Below are 23,232 nucleotides of genomic sequence, written 5' to 3'. Positions count from 1 at the left end.
TCTCTCTAACAGCTGATTCCAGCCATGTTTTTACATGAGTAAGGATGCCTTAGGTTGCTGGCCCACCTTATAGAACTATGGTATACATGGTATACAAATATGTTTTATATAAGTTTAAAAGTAGCGAGTGTTAACACTAGGAGGCTGTGTGGTCCAGTGGTTAAAGAAATGGGCTTGTAACCAGGAGGTCCTCGGTTCAAATCCACCTCAGCCACTGACTCATTGTGTGACCCTGAGCAAGTCACTTAACCTCCTTGTGCTCCGTCTTTCGGGTGAGACATAATTGTAAGTGACTCTGTTGATGCATAGTTCACACACCCTAGTCTCTGTAAGTCGCCTTGGATAAAGGTGTCTGCTAAATAAACAAAATAATAATAATAATAACAGGGTATAAGCCAACCCAAAGGTGTACAATGGTTCTAAAACTAATCCTGGGTGGGTCTTGCTACGTGGAGATGTCCACTGTCCTGTTTTAATTAAAGATCTGGGCTATTTTGTTGGTGACAAGGGTCAACTATGCACAAAAAATATATTAAATGTGATAATTAGAATAATATTTTGTTTTTTTTATATATTTTTATAAATGAGTTATGTTTTTTGTATTAATTTGGTCAGGAATTAGACAGTTTTTAGACAGGGGAGCAGGGGAGCTTAATATAGAAATATCCAAAGATAACAACAAGCTGTACATCTTGTCAAGCTACTCCCTTCTGTTTCAAAATTGAATTTTATAAAACAGCTTGATACTTGGATGATCAGGTATGTGTGCTCGCTACTTGTGAGCTTTTCATCTGATGTTAAAGTATGTGATAGACAAGTTGTTACATCCCTACATTTATTAAAATGACAATTAAACAAATGGTCCACTGGAATTTCTATTATGTTAATATTTTTCAATACAATAGTTACACATTCCATTCCTTCATCTTTCTGTATTACTCTACTGCCCTCTAGTGCATCCTGTGGCTGCTGTACATTCAATAACCACCCAGAAATCACAATGTTGAGACTGCCTCTAGTATGTCATGGTCGATGTTTCTATTTTTTGAGCAACCAGTACAATTGTGGTATTAAGCATGGTCTTCTGTAGAATGCTCATGAAACGTTAAGATAAATTCACCTCATCACATTTTAATACAGATGGACACTATTGATGACACATTTTTTTTGTGGAATGCTACAGAACACACTTCCAAAGAAACTAAACGAACATGAGTAGATGTTAAAACTTTGTGTGTGTGTGTGTGTGTGTGTGTGTGTGTGTGTGTGTGTGTGTATTTTTCTGGTTACATGACATGATCCCAGTGAATACACATACCCCAATATTACTTTCCATAATATATTTTTTTTGAAAATCTACCTTTTACATAAACATTATAAATGTTCATTTGAATGTCAAAATAAAATGCTCTCCTCAGCTTACTACACCAGTTACTCAAATCAGGTTAACAGTTTTGAGGGCATTTTATTTTAAAGTTCCTTGCCACAACTCTTGGTCTGTTCTTAATTATACAATCCATATGTTTAGCCATGTCTTCAGCTAGGTCCTCTTGGCTCTCTTGTGGTTACAGCTGATCGACAATTATTTACCAGTAGTGCTGGGACGAACACAGGATTCTCATGTTCGGCTATTTGCTCATAATTATAATGTAAATATTCATTCAGATATTTGTTTGTTTTCAAAAAGGAATAAAAGCCATTATATTGCTCAGAACACAGCATAGCAGCAGGGGCAGGGGGGCGTGGCACATGTGTGTGTGCATTTATTTTACAGCAAGACACTATGTAACGTTTAAGTTAAAATATATCCCAGGGGTAAAGAATACGTTGTGTAGGCCTTTTTTTACCCCAGTGAATTAACTATAAAACAAAGGATGTCAAATAACACTTCAAGTTAAACGTTGTTTTGTTTATTCCCGAAATAAAGTTGAAACTGCATTTTATTTATTTTTTTCTTTTTTTTCATTCCTTGCCATTGCTGTTTCTTCACAGTAAACATGGCCATCGACACGTTTTCATAAAGTAATAACTTTAGGTTTAATAATGAGGTTTACTTGTGCCTTTTTGTAGCTGAACAAGCAGATGAAAACTGAAATTTAACTTTAAACACCTCAAATAAAACAAACGTGGAAATGGCATTGTAAATTGAAGGGGTACATATATATATATATATATATATATATATATATATATATATATATATATATATATATATATATATAATATAAATCACTACACAACATTTCCAGCATGTTGGGCACTGTTTAAGCTTTTTTGAGCCACATGGCTTTCCATAGATACCACTATACGTGCGTGCATAATCTGGTTTACTTTTACTGTCTATAGACTTGAGCTACTGTGTTGATCCGGTGTTTTTTTTTATTTCTTTTATATATATAATATCTCACATATCACACATAGCGCTTTTTCATTTGCCATATTTTAAACAGTCACGCAACTTCTGGTGAGGCGGTAAACAAGTGCAAGGTATTTTTTGTCATTTGTAGCGAATACAAACATCTGATGTTTATATCCAAATACATATAAAAAATATATATTCTTTCGAATATTCAGATATTTGTCCCAGCACTATTTAGGAGTATTTCAAATGTCTTCAACTAAAGAACACATCAAAATAGACATAAAATGACTACAAGTGTTCAGAGCAGTGGTTGGTAGCGAAGTGACCCATTTGATGCATCTCTTTACTGTTCATATTCAGGGCAAAGTTCTTCAGGTAAGGGTGACAGTTTTTAGCAGGCATTAATGAGTACTCACAACTGCAAAACTCTGTAAAAATCAACCCTATGACATTCATTTGCTCAAGTTTGGGAACAATAGGTTTAGTTTTAGAAGTGAATATAAATCAATATGGTACCCTGACAAAAGCTGGCTTACAGTTATTTAAAATTCTGTGGTACATAACAGTATTTTGCATTTTAGCTGCACTAACTAGATTTCAGACATGAAGGACATGCATATCTAAAATGGATTAGTTTGCACTGCAGTTAAACCTTATCTTAATATACTGTCTCAATGATGTTGTAAGGATCTACAAAGAATACTCATAAGGATCAATTATATTCATTTTTATTTTATTTTAATACTGTATAAAACAATTCAAATGGTCTCCAAGACATTAACATATATAGAGCCTATATTTACAATATATAGCAGGGACCATCGCAAAAACAAACAAACAAACGTTACTGTCCTACTGAAAACTTAATTTGTTAGATTTTAGCACAATCATTTCTGTACAAATGTATATTACAAAAGTGGAATGCATGACTATACAAATGAAGAGGTACTCTTTGTATCAATTTCCAATATGGCTTCTGAGAAATAGTCATATAAAAAGAAAGTGTCAACAGAATTTATCCTAATAAATAAAAAACCATTTTCAACTTAAATACATCTAAAGAAAGGCTCTTGAGACTTGGAGAAAGTATATCCCCAGTAAAAATTCTATTGAGTTTTTCAATTCTGTTTGTTCCTTGACAACAGAAATTCTACAAAGATTTGATAATGATTTTATAAGGCAGAATACTTCTGAAACATTCTATGGGTTAAGCCCTCAGTTCACACACTGTTAAGATTCCTAAGAAACACAGTAAAACCAAGATAACAATCTTGTCCCAACCCTTTGGCCTTTCACCTTGTCCATAAAATGTGTGTAACACAAAATTTGAAAGCCTGTCAGACTCATCGATGCCTTGACCCTTCATTGTATTAATCCATTGCAAGAACATAATTATTCTCAACTTATTTGACGGCACATGGAGCCCATTTGTGTTATACAGCTGGTAACTGCAGGGGGGACAGTTCTGGTGGTTTCCGATCTCCAAGCTGTGAGTGATTCCATGGCTTCCTTTGGATTGCTTGGTGCCAGATCACAAATAGCGTACACTGTTGCCAACTGTACACCCCAGGGAACATCTACAAACAAGACGAAATCTACATAAATGAACACTTCAAGTTAAGAATCAAAGAACAAAGCATCACATTTGAGATCATTTGAGATACCGCTAAAAATAACACACTGTTTTTAGAATTGGTCATATAACACAAAAAATGTTGTTTTGTTTTCTGTGCATCAGCAATTCAAATTCAAAAAGATGGACTATCAATAAACACTCAGAAGCATGTCCATAAATATCAGCCTCTGTCCATAAATAGCATGTAAAATAATTAATAGAAAGTGAATATGCTAACTTTCAGCACTAAGAGTTATCTTTCCCAGACATACAGGTCTGCAGTACTTATAGAGTTAAACTGAGTGTGCAAAATAAAGACTGTTGAGTGCACAATGGCTAGTGGACTGAGTGAGAAAAAGAGCAAACTGAACTAAATGGTAAGATATTCTTTTAATTAGAAACTGTAGATGTAGAATGTTATATAAAATCACTAGAAAGTGTATATTTAAACAGAATGGAATGGGAAGGTATTTTATACCAGCGTTTTGTATTTGGAAGTTGTATAATAATAAAAGTAACAATACCTTCTGCATTAGCATGTCTGCCAAACATGTTGATGACTGTTGCAACATTTTTCACAGAATCAACATATCTTTTCTTCAGTCCCAGCTGTCCTAGATGCCCTAAAAAAAAAGAAAAAAAAAAAAAATAGATGCAATTTCTATTTAATTATTTATTTATTTTAAAACAGTAATTCTCAGTGGGCAGGATTATTGTACTTACCTATCAGCCGCAGGACAGCGGCTACTGTAATATCTGCCATAAAAACCCATTTGTTCATTATTGGCCAAAGCTCCTTGCTACACAAAAATAAAAATAAAAAATACAATTGAAACACTTTTGTAAACATGGTAGTCTAAGAAAAGCAAGGCCAACTTTATCAATTTATATATCTATTTATTTGTAAATTTATATATAAACACACACACACATACACACTGCTATGCAAAAGTCTTAGACATGTTGTAATTTTCTACTCTGATGCATTATGATCATCAACAATGTACTCAAAGCCTCCACTAGTGTTTTCTACTATTATAACAACCTTGAATTGCATAAAAGGAGGAAAAACATTGAGTAAAACAGCTTGCATCACTTGATTTTCAAGGTGTTGTATCTGAAGCATAATCAACAAGTACAAAGAAACATCATGCCAAGCCAAGGACCGGAAGACCCAAAAAGCTGTCTAAGAAGAATGAGCAATACTTGAAGATACTATCCTTAAGGAATAGAAAGAAGACAAGCATTGAATTGACAACAGAACTGGCAGAAGGCACATGTGTCGTCCATCAAATCAACAGTATGAAGGTCACTCTTGAAATCAGGACTTAAAGGATGTGTTGCAGTAAGAATACCTCTGTTAAGAAAGGGGAACCAGACTAAAAGGCTAAAATATGCACAAGAACACAGAAATTGGACTATGGAAAAATGGTCAAAGGTGCTTTGGACTGCTGACGGATGGACAATGACCTGTGCCTTCTGCCAATTCTGTGGTCAATTCAACGCTTGTTTATTTTATATTAAAATACAACAAATCCTATAGATACCAATCATTGTCAGACTCGTAGGCAAACACCACACTAAAATATTATTTATCCATTTTATTCCATTGATTGGTGTTAGGTACCAAACAGTATTTGCATGCTGCATTATTGGCCATCCGTTTTGCATTATTTTAAGATATGCGCATGCAGCAATTCATTGCATTTTATCTGTGTGATTACTCACGCTATTATTAATGTATTTTTAAAATTGTGAACTTTTCAGTATTATAAATGAGATGTATTTTTAAAACATAAAATAATTTCAAAAGGCAGGTTCACACTTTATATTTCACCTACAATAGCTTTATCAAAATAATGCAAAATTCGGCATGACATACTTAATACTTCAAGGTGTCACAGCTAATGATTCAATTACTTCCGGATTTGCTAGAAAATCTATACGCAGTTAAGTATACAAATATTTCAGTTTTGAGGTGGCTGATGGAATAGTAAAACAATATAAACAAGTCCTTGTTTTCCTCCTTGAATACTGTGAAGCAAAGCACTAAGTTAAAGTTATTGCTTTTCATATGTAAATATCTGTTAACATCTATATATATATATATATATATGTTTGATACTGCAATTATGTTATTATATTTTTGTGTTTTGGAACACTTCAGTATTATCGATCTCAAAATGCGTGCATGGTATCAATATGGTTTTCATATAGTTGCCCACCACTAATATGTACACACACACACACATATATATGCATATACACATAGAAGACAGAATGTATACAGTAGAATGTCCACCATCTTTAACCAGCAAGTCCATCTAGTGACACTTTTGACCTCTAGTAATGCCTGCATCTGAAATACTAGCCTCTTCCAGCAATCAATGATTTGTTAGTTTCATGCTACAGCAGTCAAACCACTTAATGTAATGGACAGATTTACCATATTAAATGGTCATGTGTCCACTTCCACTGAAGCTGGGAACACAAAAGTAATGTTGCAAAAATATGCTCCCACACAACAGGGCACAGGTCCTCTCCACATTTGTCATGAGGCTGGAATTTCATACAGACGCCTGTTTTTAGAGAAACAAGTGTACCAGTAACCAACTTTGCTACATCACAGGGAGGGTTCTGGAAAAGGTTAAACATGGTTTGTTCAGTGACATGTTTGGAAAGATTATACTCTCATGGTAGATAACAAAGTTTGACTCATAAGAACAAACAGCAGGTGATATGAAGCTATTAGTCATCTATATACAGCAGTAGGATAACAATCAGCTTTCTCTCCTAGAGAGTATCAGCATGCATTTATGATTGTTTTAAGTATGCATTGTATTTTAACATCCTGAAGTGTAAAATATAACATCAGGATTTATTGCTAAATGAATAGTGAGATATGGCTTGGAGGTTGTAAAATATAGAATAAAAGCTAATCAAATACCTTCTCCCAGCCCAGATAGGCACTGAGACACTTCAGAACTTGTCCTTTAGCTCGTTGCCTGGTTACAGCCTGCATTGCCTTATTAATTAGCCCTGGCAAGGAGAACACATTGTGCCAAGTACTTGCAGCAAATAAAGTGAGCTTGTCAGACTCTGGAAAATCTGCATTAAATATAAAAAACAAAATATTGGTTATGTTACTACTGTACCATTCATTTCACATATCCCTAAAACCTTCACACAAATTTGTATTTCATGTAAAAAGTACTGATTACATGTTTACAAACAAACATTGCTAAAACAACCAAATGCAATGCTTTTCCATGAACAAACTTAAGCAACTGCACCATATGGATCTTGTATAAAATGCAAAGCCCATAAAGGATTCTCCAGGTATGGTACCAAATTACTTTACTTTTCACTATTATCAGCTTAGTACCGCAGACTGATAATTTTATAGTGCAAATGAGCATGCATTACTATTGAATACTAGTAAAATGATCTAACCACTGAAGTTTACTTGCACCCTACAGATCCATTAAATTCAAATAAAATAAAACTATGGTATCCTACCAATACATGGTCAGCTTACACTGTATAGCTCAGTAATATTTATTGAGCTATTTGAATAATTCACATATAACATTACCTTCTTTAAGAATACTGTATGAAAAAAGGCGGGCTCTTTCCAAGTCTCCGTTCTGCCGACAAATTCCAACATAAACTCTACAGAGGGCCTGACGGTAGCAACTCTTAATGGTGTGTTTTCCTTTTGCAAATAAATATGGATAGGAGTGCTTTATGGTTTATGCCACTTTGTGATTCTGCATAAATTACAGCAATTTTACTTCTGTAACATTTAAATCTAAACAGTTTTGCGATTGTTTTACAGTCTAGTGTGTTTTTTCTTTTTTTAATCAAAGAGTATTCTGGCGCAGCTCTACAATACATATTTAAACAGAACAGAAACACAAATACAAGGTTTCCTCCCTTCCACTCATTTTCCCCTTGTTCTACTGGGTTTGGCTGCGTGGTTGCAATTCTTTTCTTTTTTCCTGCAGTGTTGCTGCTGACTCTGTGTCTAGGCATCACAGTGGAGAAAATAAATAATAAAAAAATATATATTATATATAATAATAAAGTTTCCCTTTGTTTTAATGTAACCCTGAGACTAATTTAATTGCTTCATAGTGTTACACTGAAAACTAATTACTTGTCGTCCCCCCCCCCCCCCAAAAAAAAGGAACACATTTCCTGTAATACAATATGCTATGCAGTGTTTGTGGTTTAAACTTTTATTTTGAAACAGTGATAATAGCTCACCTTGTTTACTACACAGAACTCATGGATGACCTCCTTCTCTTCATCTCTCAGTACTGGTACCTGAGAAATGTTTCTAACGTTGACATGGCTATGAATAACAGACATCAAACCTAAACAGCACTTTGCAATTTTTTCAAATGCCTTGGAAATGGCCTCTTCAGTAGGATTACTTTGTGACTTTAGCATTTCAGATGATTTAATATCAACTGGTTGTTCTAAACTCCCATGCAAATCTTTAGCTCTGGAATCCTCCAGAGATGAAACAGGCAAATTAATCTTTTCTGCTACTGGTGAATCGTTATCTAACCGAAGCCTTTTGGCACTTTTTGGTAAATGCAAGTTTACTCCTGGTCTTTTCCAGACTCTATCAGGCAATCCCATCAGCTTTAACCTCTCTGTGGGTTGTCCAAAACAGCTGTTTTCTGCTTCACAAGCTTTTCCAGTTTTGGTGAAAGCTGTTGAAGAATTGATGGCTTTAAAACCAGTGACCTGATTGACTGGTCCTGGTACATTGCTCCCAACTCCAGATGCACATCTGTTCAGCTGAATGTTTCCTTTGAGAATGTTGAGAGTCCTGGCACGAGCTGAAAGATCTGGGTACATGGTGTCAAGGATTCTAACAGAGTTTTCCTGGGGCATACCAGGGGAGGAGTTGATTGCATGAATTGCTGATGGAGGCAGTCTACCAGGAACAGAGACAGCGTGCCTGGGAGTGGCCGCACAGAACTGCAATGGGGAGGACTGGATCCTTCCATTTTTGGTTATGTCTGATGGGGATGGGGTGGCCCATAATGGAGATTTGCTCTTGGGTCCATCAGATAGTGTTGACATGAGTGGTATTGGTGTTTCTCGCAGTGGGGAAACCAAATCCTCCATAAGGGAAGGGAAAGATGACCTACGGCATGTTGACATGGAAGGAGAGATACTTTTTAGAAATCTTGGTGGGGCTATAAGTGGTGGCAGAAGTGGACAGAGAGGTGGTCCCATCTCTGTCCTAACTTTGCTTATTGAGTCTGGGGAATGCTTTGGTGAGGTTGGGGTGTCAGCAATGTCTAATACAGGGGGGTTTGTCTGGCTTGGTTCTTTATCTTTTTGCCTGGCTTTTGTACTATTCTGCACTGTAGCTGGATGTTGCCATCTGTGACTAGGCACAGCCGCTTCTTCTTTAGTCGCAGTTCTGGGTGCAACTGGGGGGATACCCTATTATTTGTATTACAATCTTTTATGCTTATATTTTCTGATTCTGAGCCTTCATTCAATACTATCTCTAATGATTCACACAAAAGGCTTTCATTTGATGCATTATCACCATGCTGGGCTCAGCTGTTAACACACAAACTAAACTAGTCACTTGTATATTGCACTCTGACCCATTAACTTCTATATTTTTTTTGCAGATTTCCATGTTTTCCTCTGGCTTATTCTTATATGCTATTTCATCCTGTTTTAATTTGGAATTTTCAATGGTTGTAGTTTCTGAAGTACTTCTATTTGAATGTTTGTTTAAGGAAGTATCTGTTGTGGTTAGATCTTTGCTGTCTATTTTTACTTTCAATGCATCACACATATCAATATTTGGAATTCCCTCTTCATACATTTCAAGTGCCTTATTGTGATTCATACTCATCTTATTATCGACTGGTGTTTGCACATCTATGAGGACCTCTGGCACAGATCCTTTGCAGTTGCTTAAATTGATCCCCTTTTCATCCAAACCAGAGCTTCCATTATTCTTGTTCTTGGTGTTCTTGACCTTTCTCTGCAGTATAAAACTCTCTTGATCATCCTCAGATTCTTCTTGCGTCATAGGACAAGCCTTGCGGGAGAGTCTTTCTTCCAACATAATGATGTCACTGGATGTCTCTTCAATGGAAGATTCCACATCAGTGGTAAAGTGATCATCTCTTTTTGTAAATGAGACTGACTCCAAACTGCAACTGGGGTGTTTCTCTTCTGTTATTCTGTCTACTCCATTGGGATTTGTTTCATAAGCATTTGGGGTTAAATTTGATTTTTGTAGTAAGCTAAAGGAAGTTTCAGTTATTTTTATCTCTGCTTCTCTTGCACACTGAGCTTCATCTTCATTACATGCTGAGCTGTTAATGGATGATTTATTCTCTATTACTGGATCAGTTCTATCAGTGTTGGATTTATAACAAGTTAACATCTCAGACTTGGCCAAGTGCTCTGTTTCATCTTCAGCACATCTTGTGCTGTTATTTGTGTATTCAATCTCGGTTGCTGGATCAGTTTCATCACGGTTTGGTTTGTAAGTAGTTCCTGTTAAATTAGCTTTGTGTGAGACGGAACCATTTACAGCGACGGTTTCAATCTATGTTGCATTTGTGAGCCCTGCTTCGTCTTCAGTAGATTCTGAACTGTTATGGGAGAGTTCATTCTCTTTTGCTGAATCTGCTTCATCAGAAATTTTTACATACGCAGTTACCTTTAAATTAGGCTTTTGTAAGACAGTAAAGTTTTCAGTCATGCCTACCATCTCGGTTTCTGTTGAGCACACCACTTCATTTTTAGTACACCCTGTCAACTCACCTGTCCAAGAAATCACCTAACAGAAGCTTCATTCACAGTCTCTGTATTGGTAGTGCCACTGCTTTGTGAATGATGAGGTTCTTTGATCTCAGATTCGTTAGTTTCTAGGAAGGTTGAAGAATCTTTTGTGGAAGAATCTTGGACTTCTTTTTCCCCTGGACTTAAATTACGTTTTGTAGGAGAATCTACGACTAGCATATTCTGATCATCACTAGCCACAGGAGAAGGGCTTTTTAGGTTATTTTCATTATATCCTCAAGGTGGCTTACACGATCTGCTGAGGCTGAGTGATTTATTAAACTTTCTTTAATAGCTTCAGTATCCTTTTCAGTTTCTTCTTGCTTTACTTTCTCTACCTCCATATATTCTGTTCCTGCTTTCAGGCTCTTGCAGGGATTGTATTTTTTTCAGTTGTTCAGAGTCTGATTTTAGAACACCTGTGTTTCCTTCATCAGATGCTGATCAATTTAAAACAGTCTTCCAAGGCCTCAACTTTCACACTGCTGTGTTGTGAGGTTTCTTTTTGTAAATGATCTACCAATGTGTCATTCTCTTTAGCTTCAACCGATGAATTAAAGCAGTCACTATTTTCACCAATTTGCAAATTGTCACTCTGAACATCCATCATTTCAGTGGACTCTTCTGGGAAAGACGGGTGGCTTTCCCTCATTTCTTGCTTTAAAACTGCCTTGTCATCACATTCTGCCTCCGTAAGTATACAGGGTGGGGGTTTGTGAAATAACACAGCAGTGGATGAAGTGTTGTTAGAAAACCCAACTAAAGGAAGATCTACGGTCGGAGCCATGCTTGGTTCATTGAGGGATTCAGGTTTTTTATTGGGTTTGTCACCTTCACATAGTTTATTTAACTCATTGCTGTTGGATTTCACTTCCTCTTCCTCCTCCTCACTTAAATCTATTGCATTGCCATTTAAAGTATCCTGAAACAATAAATAATTTCTGTAAAAAGCAAAGGAACAATAAATAAAACCTAAAATAATTCAAAAGAATCATATTTAAAAATAGACACACAAAGCATGAAAGTTACATGTAACAGAATATACTTTCTAACACAATTGGTAACTTTAAGTTAACTCATCTATCAATAATATGACATTTTATTTTATTTATAAGTTATCACCAAAATATTTGGTTTAATATTAACTTTCCAGTCTAAACTTCATGATAAATACATTTAATTCAGCATGCCTACCTGATTACAAGGCAATAAAAAGTGCACAGGAGACAGGAGTGGTGGAAGAGGTTTGAACCAGTCGAGTATTTCATCAAGGTTTTTGTCCAGGTACTGGACTTTGTCCCTTCTGTTCATCTCTGGAAACATGCAAAAGGTCTTTATTCAAGTATTTTTGTCCAGTTTCCTTATTTAAGATGGGGCCTTCATTAAAGTGGTCTCTCTCTCTGCTACTGCTTTCAGTCATTTGTGTGTGCTTAATGCTTGCGTGTTTTGTGTTGTGCTACATTTCATGTCCTGCTAGATTATGTAGATGAATAGAAGCTACCAGATTGTTTATGGGAATGGATAAGTGATTGCAAAACTGTATTTCTTTCAAGGGGTTACTGAGAAAGGGTGCATTCTTGCAATGTTGCTGGTCTTTCAATGGGCTATCAGGAAATGATGCTAGATTGCAATGTTGGTGGTCTTTCAAAGGACTACTGGGAAAGGGCGATTTCTTCAAATAGAGATGGTCTTTCAATGGGCTACCAGGAAAAAGTATCTGCATGGAATGCTGCGAGTCTCTGGATCTTCTGCAATGCTTTCCAGTCTCCTTTGCAAAGGAACCAGTAAAAAAGTTGAATACCAATGGTCTGTTTAATGCACAACCCATCTTGCAACATCACTGCTTTATTTGCATAGTTTCCTTGCATAGCTGTTGCCCCACTTAAGATGTATTTGTATTTATCTTTTTTTATGTCCCCTGTTTATATCGGATCAGTTAAGATGAATTACCAGTTTAAGTCTCATTATGACTATCTAACTCCATTATTTTGGATTCAAAGAACCTTAGAACCACACTGTATTAATATTATTTTTTCTCAATGTTTATAAATGTACATGTGTTCGTTATTCTAATTTTGTTTTGTTGTTTCAAATGTTACTATAACTACTTAACAAACAAGTAGAAAGTATCACGTTGTTTAGATCAAATGTTGCAAATGAGACTTGATTTTAAGAGGTCTTGAATACACCTGTTTCTTGCTTTCCAACAGTGTACAAGTTATAAACGGAAACAAATTGGCACAGATTCCTAACAATGTACAACAGAAAGGAATATTGCTAATATGTTAACAAGATGTGGGATTAGTTTACCAGAAAAGTGCTGAATTTCCTTCCTCTGTGATACCTGGGCTGAGGGTTCTATACACATCCAAAGCTCTTCCAGAAGCAGCTTGATTTTAGCTACAATAGAAAAATGAAACAAAAAAGATGAATAGATTACAAAGCTGAATACTAGGACATTCCATGTATTCAAAAGCTGGACTAATGTGTGGAATGTCCAAGCCTGGGATTAGGGGAAAATAAATAAATATACAACTGTGATCTAACCATGCCGTGAACACCTGGCTAGGAATATCCACATCACATTACTGTTGTCACAAAATAAGTAGGGCTTCTGACTTTCGGTAAACACACATAAAACACAATTTAATCAGTGTATATCCAATAAAACACAGGAAATGGTTACTCAATTCACATTTACTTCACCCCGTTCCCAGTAAAAAAAAGAAATAAAAAAAAGAAAAACTCCCAGTGCAGTTAGGCAATGTCCCTCTTTCCTGACTTAAATAATATGAAATAATGTAACTGTATGTAAAAATAATGTGATATTTTGTAACAATTGTAAGTCGTCCTGGATAAGGGCATCTGCTAATAAATAAATAAATAAATAATAATAATAATAATAATAATAATAATAATAATAATAATAATAATAATGACAGTCATTTGTTTATTTTCACAGCATTAAAGGTTTGCTGCCAATGAATCTGAGTTGGGAAATGATGGAGAGATCTGAGACTTAAACGTCCCAATATTTTATCTCAGATTGGCCCGGTCCTTTCAATACCTGGAAGCTAAGTGGTGGCAGAACAGGGATTTTCACAAATGAAGTTATTGAAGAATGACTGGTGGAGTAGGCTTAGTGACAGGCACTTGTCTGATCTACTGTTGATACAGCTTCAGAGTCCCGGTATTTCTGATTTTGACTCCAAAGAAGACTGTGTGGAGCTTACTGCCCATTCTATACCTGATGATGGAGAGTGTATGGAGCTTGCTGCTCCTTCGATACCTTATTAAATCCAATCAATGTTTCTGGGAATAAGCATTATTGTTTATTGTATCTTTTTTTTTTCTTTTTTTTTTTAAATCTAAATTTATAACAGTGTTTATTTTTTTTAGGAAAATCTAATTTAAGCCTAAAATTGTTGTTGTTGATTCCGGCTTAAGCACTTCACATGAGAACTAGTAAGTTTATATCAGGACTAGTTTTAAAAGTTACTAGTCCTTTGGACTAGAAGCACAATTTTGTTTGTTTCAAACCCTGCAGTTAGATAGGGTGAATTTACAGTACATGCTCCTGGGATTTAAAACAGAATTATAAATTGTGGCAAAATGTAACAAAAATGCCTAGACACACAAACCCCCCCCCCCCCCCCCGAAGAATGTGCCTGTGACCATAAGGATTTCATTGTGGAAGACAGCAAAGGAAAGAAGGTACACGTTTGCAAGCACTTTCAAGTTACTATACATACTGTGACAGAAAACAAAAAAGGCCAAGACTTTTGGAAAGTAACTTAAAACAATAATTTCATACAGCATATAAAAAACAAAACCCCCTAAAAAATAAAACTCAAACAGCTAAAAAATAAACACCAAAAAACAGAAGCCCTAAGGATAAGCCATAATATGCTACATAAGAACTTAGGCATTCTTTTTCAAAACAGTAAACTGATAAGTTCTTCAAATTAAAAGATTAAAATATACTTACTTCTATCAATTTCTGTTTCCTCTGTTGCATTCTTTTGAGTCCATGCATGTTTTAATAGTGCAAAAGAAAAGTGACTATGAATTTCGGATCAATACATAAAGTTTGATATTCATGAAACTGTTCAAGACTATAACTGTTCAAGACTATAACCGTTTCATGAATACACATGTTTTTTTTTAATATATATAAATGCAAACTGAAAAACTAAAAATGCAGAGTTGACATTTATTGTGAAAATGTTGAAAACAAGCATAATCAAAAGGGTCTAAATCACACAATGAGAAAGTAAACAATGTGAAAATGTGTAAACTCTTAATTGTTCCAAACATGACAAATAAAATGAACTAATTTAGTTAACAATATCAGAGATTAGTTTAGTGAATGCTTAAAAGCAGCAGTTAACACTTATAATTACCTTTCTATTGAATTCGTTTCTCAGTTTTTTCAAGATGTTTCTGTAAAACAAAATATATTTCAGTTACTTGAAGTGTTTGTAGTCCTTTAAAACCTCCCCCAATCACAATTCACCACTAACTTAATTATGAAGAGGGAGGTTGTGGGACCTTGCCTTTACTCAGTGTTCCAACTACTCCCAAGTGCAAATTGTCTTTATATTAGCAAAGAAGAAATGTTTTCTGCAGATATTCAAATAAAAGCTACTATTTCATCTGCAGACATTTTTGCATCCATCAACTTGATGCCATCACTCAAAACTAAAGCATAAAATTCATTATTTGATTGATTTGACAACTAAAGAGCTTATTTCTGTCCTCTTCAAATCTTTCTCCAATGTATTTTTCTCAGTTTTTAACTGTTTGATCTCTTGGCTCTGCTTGGTTGTTGTTTCTTGTTAAAACCAAACAAAAGAAGAAAATTAAAATCAATAATATCTCTAAAAGAATTAATCAACAAGACTACAACAACCGATCGCGATAGCAGAAAGTGTCTTTGTGTATGTCAGTGCATGCACGTAATTATGCAAAATAAACCTGGTTATATATCGTTATTAGTTACAATTGAGGAGGTGAAATTCAAAGCAAAAACTCACAACTACTTAAACTGTATAAGGTTTAAATGCAGTAAGTTCTCGGTTGTTGATACATCTTGGAAAGTTTATTGGGAAAAGTCAACTCATTACTCACAACTAACCTTTATTCTAAATCAGAAGCTTGTCAAGCTTTTTTAAAATCTACAAATGAATGCTGACATTTGTAAATAAGCTCAAAATAGAACAGCACGCAAACACACAAAATAAATAAATACATTTAAAAAATATATATAAAATGAGTTGATTATGTAAGCAGCTATTAGAAACATTATACTAACCTTCAAGCTTTTTCACTTGCGCTTCAAGCTTCTTATTCCTAAGTTTGGAAAACCGACAAGATGTTACAAAAAGCTTACAAAGTAAAGTACGATAAAAAAGGGAAACTTTGAATGAAGCAAATCTTACACAGCCTCAGTTTCATTATTCTCCTGTTTTAGGCTTTCAATTTCCAGATATGTCTGTTGGTACATCTTTATGGAGCTCTTAGCCTACAAAATAAAAAGTGGGATCTCTCTGCTATGCATTTTTGTATGGATTCTAAATCTTGTTATACAGTATCAGCTGTCAAAAGGCAGATTCATTTAAACTCAAAACAGAACATAACTTTTTTTAAACAAGGAAAGACCAAAGCAGGATCATATAATAGCTTTAAGTAGCCCAATTATACCTAGGTCTCTCTTTTTATTAGTGCTTGCACTACTGAGATGTACCTGTGCTGGCTTTGTGGGCACAAAGAGAATAACCTAAACTAAGTCTTCACCCAAGTTGTACAATAACAGAATTTCAGTGAATAGATGTATATACCCTTTTTTCTTCCAGCTCAGATTTCATGGCCTCTATTTCCTCAATTTGTTTCTCAAGTGGAGTACATTTCAAGAGAAGTTCATCCAGTTGATGATGGAGTGTGCTGGACTCCCTGGAGAGAGAAAAAAAAGGAGGATAAGTTCTACTTATGCATTTTCATTGGCAAAAAGAAGCAGGCTGAGCTATTTAACTCCATAACTAAAACATCTGCAATAACAATCCTTTGACAAAGAGATACAGTTTACATACAGCGCATCTTGTGATTATTGAATCTATATATATATATATATATATATATATATATATATATATATATATATATATATATATATAAGAAAGCCAACCAGGGTTGCATAGCTGTTGTGTCCAGGATTAGTCATTGCTATACTAATAATTAATATCACTACTATCACTAATAATAATAATCATCATCATAACAATAATAATATACACCCCACTGTGAGTAATAAGGCTGTAATTGTATCGAGGGTATCTGATGACATAAATCATGAGAGAGCTAGCTTGAGTGATTTACCAATGTCACTAGAAACCTGATATGAATTACAGCCTTATACCAGGGTTAGAAACTCACGCTCACCCACAGCAAATTAAATCTTAAAAGGACTACTTGATGTCTGTGTCTCAATAGTCCTCTGGGCGAGTACTTAAAACAAATGTACACATATACTCTTACGTTCAGTCCTGCGTTAAAAAAATGCATGTAAGTCAGTTTTCTAATGGTGTAGCAGTGGTGAATAAGCATTCACAAATAATGCTTTGAAAACAGTCACTCGATCGGAACTGAAACCTCCCTTCATCTCCCCTGCAATGCAAACCCCACTTAATGATGTTTTACATTTGTGTTCTCCCTCTGCGAGGGATGTAAAGTTTATCGTATGAATTTACTGAAACACGTTGCATCTTTTGAAGTGTAAAGTCATTTTACAAAAATGTGTTGATTTATACTGGGTTCGACCGTGACTGAAGAAGATGTCGTTAGCAAAGGGGGCTAGTTGTACGAACGAGGTCAAACAATAGGCCACGTTTTACGAAACATTTTAAAACTAATAATCAAACAATTACCATAATGAACATTATCGTAGTATGTTGCTTAAAACATAATAACACAATATATTCATAATAAAGTTGAGTTCTTATCTGTAAACAGTAATACATTTAAAGCTTGGGACTCGCTGTCTGTAGTTTGGTGTAGTTTACATTATCGTCAGCATATTTTAAGTGAATGGAAGCTGTAATTACTTTTTTTAAAACATGCTTTTCTTATACCAATACAGTACTGCTGAGCGGTAATCAGTTCGTTTGAAAAACAGACTTTAATCACTGACAATAGGTGCACAGGCGGTCATTCTGTGCACGCTCTGGGGCTCAAGCACCAATGGGGGAAAATAAAGTCCTGCATAGTGCAAATAAATCACCTGTTCTGTCAAATTATAGCGTGGATGCTTCACAAGCAGAACTGTTATTGCAGTGTTTAAAAATATAACATCCATTTATACAAATTCTCCCAGCTTTCTTGAAAAGATCTGTGTTTCCCTCATTTTCCTTTGTATTTGTTGTGCTCTTTTTAGTATCTAAACCTAGTAGACACAGCGTCTGTCAGTTCTGGCATATTCTACTGTACTTGCTAAAGCGGTTTTCTCCCACTGCTAATTAAAAAAAAAAAAAATGCCACCTATCAATTTCACCCCGAGGGCTACAGTGAAACGTACTGTGTATGTGAGTACATTAATTATTGTAGATAATAATTCATAGCCAGGCAGCATTTTTGTAAATAGCAACACATGTAATGTACAAAAAAATAAACATTTTATTTGTGTCATCTGTGTCAATTCCAGGCGGAGCTTCATGGTTGGCAAGGTGACACAGATGAGAGAATTTTTTCCTCTGTCATCCTGTCTGGTGCTGTCAGTGTCAGTTTCTCAGCACACAGTACAGTTAGTCGCTCAGTAACAAGATGCAAACAGGTGATTGATCGATCTGTATGAGCGTTTACGAAGGTGCTTTGTTAAAAAAAAATGTAAATCTAAATTTATAAATGTGTTTATTTTTTAGCAAAATAAAATCTAAGCCTATTTTTAGGGACCCCAACTGTTGTTGTTGATTCCAACTTAGGCACTTCACATCAGGACTAGCAAGTTTCAAAAGGTACTAGTCCTTTGGACTTGCATCACAATATTGTTAGTTTCTAACCTTGCTTATGCAATACATACAGTTTTGGTGTTATTTGTTATAATTATACACTGTGACACGCCAGAAATTGTACCAGCAATGTTTATGTTTAACAATTTAATAAGTGTTGAAAATAACACTGAAAACAGAACTTTAAAAATAAATAAATAAAACAACTATTTTTTTTAACAATTAACTTTGAACTGGGGGTGCACAGGAAAACTACATGTACAGGTATTATTACCAGGAAAAATGTAATCAGAGTAGAAAATCTGCTTGGCTTTTTAGGAGGGTGGTTGGATAATTTCCTTGTCACTCAAGAGCCTCTGTCTACACTGCCTGACATCCCACGGAGGGCATGTGGTTGAGGTAATTTATTGCTAAAATAGTCTTTTCTAAGAGTACTTGCATATTCGGTTCTTTAACAAATTTCTCCCCTTCTCTGCAGATTACACTTTAAATCTGCTGGCCACTGTTGTTTGTTTTGGTGTTGAGTGCTTTATATTCATGTACTGGTGGTAGAGATTGTTTTTAATGACTGAGGTTAGCAGTTTTATCATCAACCTTATTATACATGGGCAGTCTTATTACACACAGGTCTAGCGCCACCACCGTGTATAGTAAGACTGTAAATCCCTGAAGTTTATAGGGAAATTATTGTTCACAATGTATAATAATTATTATTTGACAAACCTAAAGCTATTTGCTTCAGAGGAAAAAAAGAATACTTACTCTGTGTCAATTATCTTTTGCTTCAGTGCTAGTACTGCAGCTACATATTCGTTTAAATTCTGAAATGACATGAAAATAGAAAGTCAATATTATAATGCAGTGGTTTTCAAACTGTGGGTTGTGACCCAAAAGTGGGTCGCAAGTGCCATTCAATGGGGTAAATGTGCACTTTTAAAAGGGATGTCACTTTGTATAATTTAACAGGTTCATTCTACCACCTATTTCATTTAACAGGTAAGCTACTTTTTTTTTTATTGGTACATTGCTGATTTTACTCACAATGAGTCTTTATACCTGCCTGAACTGGTTACCTAGCAACCAATTCATTTTTTTCCTTCTCTTGCATGCGAGTATCAGTAGAATTCTCACAAGTAGATGCTAAAGTGGAAGGGAGTTCAAAAAATTGCTGTAATAGAAACTTACCGCCAATAAACATTTAAAAATGAAGCATTTTCTGAAGAAAAGTGGTGGAAATGGCAGTAAGGGGAGTCGAGTTGCACTGCAAGCAGAATAAGTGCAGATAGCGAGGTTCCGAGCAGCAGTAAAAAACCAAGAAGCCGAAAATCTGATCCAAAGTATTTGGAGTTTGGTTTTAAATGGGATGGTTCCGAGTAGGCCAAAACCTTTTTTTTCTTTTATACACCAAGCAAATGGTCTCCATTATGTTGGGGGAAAATGCAACCAGTCAACTAGATTTGATTCCTCTGTCTAATGACACTCTTACCAGGTGTAGTCACACAGTGTGGCTGTTGATGTCTACAAGTGTTGCTCAGATGCTGACCTACATTAGATCTGAGAATGATGGAAATCTCGAAGAGGAATTTCTGTTCTGCCAGCCATTACTTCAATGTTCTACAGGGGAACAGCTCTTCGCTGTTTTGCATGGTTTTGTCTTCCATGCTGGTTTGGAATCGCTGTGCTGTGAGGGTGACAGTGCTCGTGCAATAACTGGAAAAAACAGCAGGTGAGTCAGAGTGCAGGCTGTTGCCCTTGTTGCAAAAGTTCTCAAAGCTGTTCACATTATCAACTTCATCAAGAGTTGTCCAACAAATGCACGCCTATTTGGAGTTTTATGTGATGAGATGGAAGCAGAGCATCGCCAGCTACTTTACCACACAAATTAGCTGGCTGTCTCGAAGTATGGTCCTCAGATAATTTGTTGGAGCTCAGAGAGAAAGTGAGAATTTCACTTTCTGACAATGAATCTCCACTGGCTGAAAAGTTTGTACATGCTAAATGGCTTGCTTTGCTAGCCTACCTGGCAGATATCTTTGATCACTTAAATATTCTTAAAAATTTTTTTTCTCTCACTGACAAAATCAAAAGCTGGATCAAGAAGCTGTCCTTGTGGTATTCTCATGTGAACCATGGCAGTTTGGAAACATGTTCTGCACTGGATGACTTTTTGGATGACAGTGCCTTGCAAAAGAATGACTTACAACTAAGGGTTCACTGATACTCAGTAGTCTATCGACATGGCACCGATTAGGAAAAAAAACACAATCGGCTATCGGCAGTTTTTGTTATTTTAGCCGATAATGTACACCGATATTCACGCTTGAACTTCTTCCAGCACTGAATTTAATATTTGGTCAGGCATGCTTACTAATGACGCAAGAACACGGAGACAGTCATTTTCCCAGTGCTGTGTAGTGTACAATCATCCTGCAGTAAATAAGTCTCAAAAGAGCGGTGTTTGGATTTTTTTTAAATATCTGGAGACAATAGGAAAGCGAGATGTGTGCAGCAGAACAGACCTGATGCTACATTAAATCCAATGATGAACTGTGAGTAGAATATTATTCTGATGCTTTTTTAAAATAAATAAATGGACTGGGGTGTTTACAGTTCAACCTGTGTTATAGCTTCAAATTTCTCTTATTCTTACTGTGACTGGCTGCAAAGGCAACAGGGCTAAACAGAGACTGGATAATGTTTGTTCTGCTGTTTTTTCTTGTGTACAGTTAGTGGAAGTTTTCGGGGAGGCAGACAAGCAGTGCAGCAAAATTATACGCATTAAATTTAAATTTAGTGCATATTTAGGATTATTTAACACGTAAAAACTGCAGGTACGCAGCTTATCTGGGCCGCTGGACAACCCTGGAAAGGATCAGAAAGCAGAGGGTGGATTAGAAATCCTTTTATTGCAGAAATGACTGTGTTAAAACCAAAGTGTTAATTTGCCACTTGCAACAGAAATAGCATTGGTGGATCTTTCTGTGACAAGACATTGAAGCTCAGATTTTCTCAACAATCTTGCTAACTTTTGGATTTCTTTGCATCAAGACTACCCAGAGCTATCATCTGCCGCATTGAAAACACCCATGCCGTTTTCATCTACCTAACTCTGTTCACTGAAAAACAAGTATAGGGCCTGCCTCACCACTGAATATGTCGGTCACCTTTACCTCAGCAGCACAGAGCACCCGATACGCATGCCAGCGTCAGTGACACACTGTCGCTGGAGGTGAAAAGCGCTCAGTGCCTACTGGCACTGGTGTATAACACCTGTAACATGTTAAACCAGCGCTCAGTGCTGCACCGCCGCGGACCAGCAGCCAATTGCGAGCTAGCAAGCCAATATAGAAAGTGTCACATGACAAGTGTTCGTGTGGTGTTTTAGCTTGCTGAAATCATCTTCTTTAGAAACTTTATTTTTATTTTTGATGGCGCACATTGTAAGTGATATTCTGGAAGAGGAGACTCCCTTTTCAAAGCGCGTAGAAACAAGCAATCAGCAGCGACAGTGCTTCCCGGCAGCTTTTGTCGAAATTCTCTTTTTATATTTATTTTCTGTTAACATTAGTTTATGGATAATCTTGTTTGCTTTTAAACCAATTAAATTGTTACAAAAAAGACTATTCTATAGTCCATTCATGTTAATTCCGTACAGTCTCGTTGTACTAGTGCTCAAATATACACTCCCTTTTTTCTTTCTATATTTACCCAAAATCTCGCTTAATATAATTTTAGGAAATGACATATCAGCACTGTGCTTGCATCCAGAGCGCGTCTGCCAATGAAAATAAAAATACGGCTAAAAACAAAACAGTATTCGGTTCAAATGAGACAGTCAGTATCTTAAAAACAAATAAGCTAAGTGCACATTTCCCACATAAACTGTAGAAGATACCACATTGACTCAGGACCCCAAACATGGGGCTGCGGGTGCTCTTAAAATGCCTGTTTTGCAAAAACTGTTCGCAATATGCATTTCAGCAAATAAAACAAATAACTGATTTTTTAAAAGTAGTATTTGTTGATTATAATTGATTTAAATGGCATATATTTGTTATTATGTTATTTACATTTGAGAAAAGTGTATTACAATTAGGAAAGCATTAAGGCAACTAACAAGAAGGCCCCAAACTGTGTCATTTTATTTTTATTTTTCCCGAATTACGTATTACGGGAGCCCTGAACCGCAGAACCGTACACGAGATAATATCTTTCCATAGATATTAACTCGTACGTACGTGATAATATCTATGGAAAGATATTGATGGATTTCCATATTATTATTGTTATTATTTATTCATATAGCAGATGACTTTATCTAAGGTGACTAGTTTTGCTATGCAGTAAGTGACAAATGCAAGAAATAAAACAAATTATTAATTACAATAAATTAATAACAAAGCAGTATTAGTAATAAA

The 23,232-nt window shown here is 35.6% G+C and overlaps 2 protein-coding genes across 3 annotated transcripts; both read right to left on the bottom strand.

The window, feature by feature from the left end:
- Positions 1-3,135: 3,135 nt before the first annotated feature.
- Positions 3,136-8,371, bottom strand: LOC117400165 (little elongation complex subunit 1-like). Of its 2 annotated transcripts, none has more exons than XM_034920647.2 (6): positions 8,247-8,371; positions 6,925-7,085; positions 6,424-6,614; positions 4,701-4,777; positions 4,502-4,600; positions 3,136-3,939 (listed from the first exon to the last, which is right to left on the bottom strand). In XM_034920647.2, the coding sequence occupies exons 2-6, from the start codon at positions 6,997-6,999 to the stop codon at positions 3,761-3,763; spliced, it is 621 nt and encodes a 206-aa protein (XP_034776538.2). In that variant the 5' UTR covers positions 7,000-7,085; positions 8,247-8,371; the 3' UTR covers positions 3,136-3,760. The 2 variants fall into 2 exon arrangements, with proteins under 2 accessions (XP_034776538.2, XP_058878937.1); XM_059022954.1 differs by lacking the exon at positions 8,247-8,371 and adding an exon at positions 7,573-8,136.
- A 7,161-nt stretch (positions 8,372-15,532) lies between these two features.
- LOC131737017 (little elongation complex subunit 1-like) lies at positions 15,533-22,676 on the bottom strand. Its single transcript, XM_059023437.1, has 5 exons — positions 19,577-22,676; positions 16,655-16,766; positions 16,256-16,338; positions 16,129-16,166; positions 15,533-15,648 (listed from the first exon to the last, which is right to left on the bottom strand). The coding sequence occupies exons 1-5, from the start codon at positions 19,645-19,647 to the stop codon at positions 15,533-15,535; spliced, it is 420 nt and encodes a 139-aa protein (XP_058879420.1). The 5' UTR covers positions 19,648-22,676.
- Between the last annotated feature and the right edge of the window lie 556 nt (positions 22,677-23,232).

Source organism: Acipenser ruthenus, chromosome 4, assembly GCF_902713425.1.
Source record: "Acipenser ruthenus chromosome 4, fAciRut3.2 maternal haplotype, whole genome shotgun sequence".
NCBI classification, from domain to species: domain Eukaryota; kingdom Metazoa; phylum Chordata; class Actinopteri; order Acipenseriformes; family Acipenseridae; genus Acipenser; species Acipenser ruthenus.
This window is presented reverse-complemented; position numbering and strand designations above follow the sequence as displayed.